This window comes from Dipodomys spectabilis, unplaced genomic scaffold (genome assembly GCF_019054845.1).
Source record: "Dipodomys spectabilis isolate Male_0828 unplaced genomic scaffold, ASM1905484v1 ptg000043l, whole genome shotgun sequence".
NCBI classification, from domain to species: Eukaryota; Metazoa; Chordata; class Mammalia; order Rodentia; family Heteromyidae; genus Dipodomys; species Dipodomys spectabilis.
The window spans coordinates 9,338,264-9,343,800 of NW_024870720.1; the positions used below are offsets into that span (position 1 = coordinate 9,338,264).

General features: G+C 51.2%; 1 protein-coding gene across 1 annotated transcript; it reads left to right on the forward strand.

Annotated features, from left to right (window-relative positions):
• The first annotated feature begins 599 nt into the window (after nt 1-599).
• Nucleotides 600-5,181, forward strand: Shisa3 (shisa family member 3). Its single transcript, XM_042678250.1, has 2 exons — nt 600-1,183; nt 3,833-5,181. Exons 1-2 carry the CDS (start codon nt 907-909, stop codon nt 4,270-4,272), a joined length of 717 nt encoding a protein of 238 aa, XP_042534184.1. The 5' UTR covers nt 600-906; the 3' UTR covers nt 4,273-5,181.
• The last annotated feature ends 356 nt before the right edge of the window (nt 5,182-5,537 follow it).

The window sequence follows — 5,537 nt, forward strand, 5'->3', positions numbered from 1 at the left end:
AAAATCATGTTATCCAAACCAAACCCCCAGAATCAGGGTCTCAGGAACAACCTCGGTCTGTGCCCTATCACGACAGACGATTCAACAAACTTGAGCTTCCACGCCGTTTCCTTAAATTAAGAAAAAGAAATCCGTAAAAGCAAAGCCGGCGTGTCCACTCGCGAGCCAACGCGCGTGGACAGATGCAGGGATCCCGAGGGTTCTCAACTTCCCCTTCCTTCTGCAGAGTTTTCCGTGCGCTTCCAGAACCAGGATGGGGAGTGATCCCTCAGGTGGGGAGCCACGTGGTGGGGGCGCGCGTTGGGGATGGAGTGAGGGCGGGGGGCACCCGCACCCTCGCTGCGCCCGGCTGCGCCCCGGAGGGCGGACTCTTTCTTAACCCTCACTGCCTCCTCCTCCCTCTTCCCTTTTTAAGCCAGAGGCGCGCGCAGAGCTGTCAGCCACCGGCGGCGGCGGCGAGACCTTCCTTGGTCGCTCCCGGGCCCCGATGACAGACCGGGGTGGGGGCTGAGTGGCAGGGGGTGGGAGGGGTGGGGAGCCCGCACGTGGGGCTCCAGTTCTTCCTTTGGGTTCCACTTGGGACCTGGTGACAGCCTTAAGTGGTCGTTGCGCGGCCCTGGTGGCGGCGGACTCGGGGCTCCCCTGGCTCCTGGAGCGCGATGAGCCGGGCGGAGGGCGGCCGCGGCGGCCCGCGCAGCCCCTCCGCGGGCACCTCCCGCGCGCCTTCGCCAGGTCGCCCCCGCGCACCACGCTGACCCCCGGCCTCCCCGGCCCCTGTTAACCCACGTGGCAGCGGCTTGCTCCGTGCCTTGGGAAGAGGCGGAACCGTGGTGCCCAGGATCCCGGGCTCAGCCCTTGGATCTCCAGCCGTGCGCCCCTTCCGGCAGCCCGAGGCGACCCAGGGCGATGGGGGCGCTGCTGGCGCTCTGCCTCCTCTTGGGCTGGCAGCGCTGGGACCTCGCGGGCGCACAGCAGCCCGGGGAATACTGCCACGGCTGGGTGGACGTGCAGGGCAACTACCACGAGGGGTTCCAGTGCCCGGAAGACTTCGACACGCTGGATGCCACCATCTGCTGCGGCTCCTGTGCGCTCCGTTACTGCTGCGCTGCAGCCGACGCCAGGCTGGAGCAGGGCGGCTGCACCAACGATCGTGGCGAACTGGAGCACCCCGGAATCACGGCGCGTAAGTGCGGGACCCCAGGGGGCAGGCCCTCGTCCTCGCGCGTGGATCTATGCGCAGAGAGGACGCAGCTGGGTAGCGGGGATCAGGGGAAGAGTGGGTGGTCGATCGCATTGCAGGCAAGGGGAACCCCCTCATTCCTTTGCGTTCTGGCTCCCCACGCGTCACACGCGGTCTCCCCTAGGCAGCCCCAGAAGAGGTTTGCCGGGCTTGCTCCTGCCTGTTGGCTCTGGGGCGGACAGCTGGAGCGCCCGAGAACAGACCCACGGGGCAGCTCTACTCACAATCTTGGGTTCTCAAGGGGCGCCGCCATTGCCCCCCCCCCCCCCCCCATGGCGCTTCTCGATCACTTCGGAAGTCCGGGGAAGTGCGGATGGCGGCGGGAGAGGGTGTACATTTACCAAGAGCTCATCTCTGCCGAAGATGGGCTTCGGGGCTAAGGAACTTCAGCCACTCGTATCTACTTTTTCTTTTCGTCTCTTGGGTGGCGGTCCCACTCTCCCCACTTCCTTTCATTTCTCCGCATCGAATTACCCTTCCCAACCCCCCCCCCAAACTGTCACGCTATTCAGAAGTACCCAGGTCTTGGCGTGTGTGTGTGGGGGGCGAGGGGGGGGGAGAAGGTGGTGATGGTAAGAAACCAGGGTCGCAGGGGCTTCCTCACGCCCTTTTCTCACGTCGGAAAATGTGGGTCAAATTTCCAATCACTTAAGAGCTGAATAAATCAGACCCCAGCAGAGGAAATTTACACCTTGGGAAAAAAAGTTTTCCACCCGAATCCAAACACCAGGGAAACCTCTTAGCGCTGGAGGCGATGGTTTTATGGCCTGGAAATCGGAGATGCAGGAGAAGTTGGTGACTCCTGGGTATCCCAGAGCACAGCAAAGGCCTTTTGGAGGACTGAACGGAAGATTGCGGGGGGGAGGGGGGGGGGAAGACTGGAGAAAGTGAGGAGATCGCGAATGGTGCCCGAAACCCGGTTCCCCAAACTGATAACCCAGAGGGAAGAGTGGTCTGGTTCCCCGCACCCCCCCCCCCCCCCCCCCGCCACCACGGCACCATTAAATTCTCCTGTATTTAATTTGGGGGAGGGGGGTGTCAGTTTCTGATCTGGAGGAATTTGGGGGGTAGTTTCAGTGGAAAGCCAGAGACTCTAGGCCATCTTGGCCCATTAGATTCTTCTCTCTGCACCCTCCCTGCTTGTTTGCCTTGGGGGACCCAGTTCCTGTCTGTTGGGTATACCACATACTCACCCCAGGATGCCAAAGGAAAGGGTCAGCCTGCTCACTCACTGGAGCCTGGGATCCACCAAACACTGCATGGACAGTAGCTTTGTCCCTGGCCAGGAGTGTAACTTCTGTTAAGGTACTTAACTGCTCGGGATCTCCTTTCAATTTCAAACAGGCATACTGCTCTCATAGGAGTTATTGTGTTGCTTAGTTAAGTGGATGAAAGTTAGCACGGTGTTCAGAGTGCTGTTCTCGGTCACTTTTGCTGGTCTTTCCACGTCAGTGTTATTTGCACAAGAAAGTAGGTCACTGAACACCTTGCACCTAGGAGATTGAGAATTGAGAGTTACCTGTCTCATCATGGCAGCTTCTTTGGGAAAATAATAGCTAATAAAAGCCAAAAACCAAAACCAAAAACCCAAACAGATTTCCACATTGGGAAAAGAGAATTGTCTATCTCACAGGGTCTCTGTGAGAATCAAATTGGATAAAGCAAAAATAAGTCAGGCACACAGTAAGGCTTTAATCATGTAGACTTTCTATCTACTACATCCAAGATGGAGGTTGTATTTCCATGTGGTTCTGGAGAGGGTGGAAGAGCAAACCTGAACAACTGCTTATGATAACTCTTGGGTGGCAGATTTTATGTCTGTCTTGGAGAAAGATAAGGGAAATGAAGTCTCTTCTGGCCGAGAGATGCTCTTAGGAAATGTCTGGGCCACCAACAGCAAGAATTGCATCATTATCAAAACTCCAGCTTGACTTTGCCAGACTTTGGATGGGAATTCAGAGACAGAGGTATGGCAGTTGGAGTAGCACCCCAAATCATTGCTGGAAAGAAGCAACCACAGCTGACAAGTTGCAATGCAGTAGGAGACACGCTAAATTAGGGCCCACTGTGGATTTCTTTATACTGTTCTTTCTAGAGCCTCATAAAATCCCGGGGGGGTCTCACTTAATAACCCAGTCTCTCTGCTTAGATGGGAGATTCTAGGGCCGGAGATGGATTGTCAGCTTAAGAGATGGGTCAAAGTCCTAAGTGCCCTACCGTGATAAAACTACTAAAACTTGGATTTAAACCTCAAGTTATAGTGACCCTCGAAACTCACCCTGTTCCTCCAGCTCATGAACAGGAGGAAAGATTCTGTTCTTTTCTGACTTCCAGATGTGCAATAAGATGGCTAATTGCTACCAGAGGCTACAGTATCAGTTTGCTTTTCTCCCTGCTAGAAGTAGCATGCTAGAAGTAGCATGAACATTTAATCATCGTGGTTTGCACTTTGGAGATTAGCAGTAGTGAGCTTTGAAAAGTTGAGCTGACAAAAGTGGTAAAAAAGAGTCTCACCCCTACCTCTGACCAAGCAGAGACTGGAAATTAGGAAACTGCTCCAAGCTTCTGTGATTGTCTGCTTTTGCCTTTTAGAGCCTGTCTACGTCCCCTTCCTGATCGTCGGCTCCATCTTCATTGCCTTCATCATCCTGGGCTCTTTAGTGGCTATTTATTGTTGCACCTGTTTGAGACCCAAGGAGCCTTCACAGCAGCCCATCCGCTTTTCGCTCCGCAGCTATCAGACAGAAACTTTGCCCATGATCTTGACCTCCACAAGCCTCAGAGCACCGTCCAGACAGTCCAGCACAGCCACCAGCTCCAGCTCCACAGGCGGCTCCATCCGCAGATTCTCCTTTGCCAGGGCTGAGCCAGGCTGCCTGGTACCTTCCTCACCCCCACCGTATACCACGGGCCACCCAATACACCTGACCCAGCCATCTGGTTTTCTGGTGTCACCCCAATATTTTGCTTACCCCCTCCAGCAGGAGCCCCCACTGCCTGGGAAAAGCTGTCCAGACTTCAGTTCCAGTTGACAGGCCATGGAAAGAAATCTGTGATGTAGTCAAATGGCAGACAGTTACTGTGGCCGCACTCATTTCTGAAGAAATTTCTCTGCAACAGAATGCTAGATGTCCTGTTCTGTTCTAAAGGTTCCTGCTCCAACATAGAAGGTCTGGCTTTGCAAACGTGATGACCCTTACATTGCAATTTATGCTACTTTTATTCAAAATAAGCAGCAGTTTGACTTTCAGTTTGCAATTGGCTGACAGAATTGTGGGGACAATTCAGTTATACTGCCTAGAAAAGGCCTCTGAGTTCCTTTTCTTGTGTTTATTGAGTTATAATACAAGCATATTCATAAATATGGAGGGAAAATACCTAATAGTAATTGTAAAGACTCACTTAAAACTAACTATTAAATAAACTTTTGGGGACAGGGAGCCACTTATTTATAATTCTGAGAGTAACCTAACCTTGAATAATATTAGTATGATAAGAACATCTACTTTCCAAACTAATAACTGAATTTTGTTTAAGAGTTTCCTCTTTTCAGAATACAATGTTTCAGTAGCCACATGGGAAGTTTTAAGTTTTAAGACATTCATTGTAACACATTCTATATAAAAATCACTTCCCCCACACACCTGAGGGAATATTTATTGCAGACTTTTTGTCTTAAAACACTTGTTTGTAAAACGAGTAATGTATAAATGTAAAGACTTGTAATTTAATGTATTTACCACATTGACGGTACTAATTATTTAGTGGTTACACTGTAATTTTTATGTTAAGAACTGTGATGATTAAAGTCCAGTTATTGGTAGAACCATTTGTAAGATTATGAATGGCAGGTACCACTGAATTCCATGTCTGATGGCCATGTATTTGCGCACATTTCCTGCTGGGTTTAGAATAAATAAAGTGCTGTACGTTTTCATGAACTCCTTTGTAGATTTGAAATCAGAATCCTTTGTTTTATCCCCTTAATGATAATTCTTTGCCATCCAGTCAATAAAAGGAAATGTCTTTACTTAACACACACTTCATACTTTGAAATTAGAGGAAATATTTTCTGCATCAGGGCTCGTGAAAGCAGCAAGGAGGTAAATTTTTACAGTGATCTCAGGCTGTGGGTTACATGCAACCCTCAGATGTGTCATTTGGCCTGTAGAGTTTAAACATCTGGACATTTCTCATAAGAATCAAGACTTCTGACTTCTTGTGATACACAGAAGATACAAATGGCCAGGAGTCCTTCATGGCCATGGGGACAGAAGGGGTCTACCATTTGCCAGCC

Coding starts and splice junctions, on each gene's coding strand:
- Shisa3 (XM_042678250.1), top strand. CDS start 907: ATGGGGGCGCTGCTGGCGCTCTGCCTCCTCTTGGGCTGGCAGCGCTGG. Junction 1,184..3,832: donor GCACCCCGGAATCACGGCGC/GTAAGTGCGGGA, acceptor TTTGCCTTTTAG/AGCCTGTCTACGTCCCCTTC.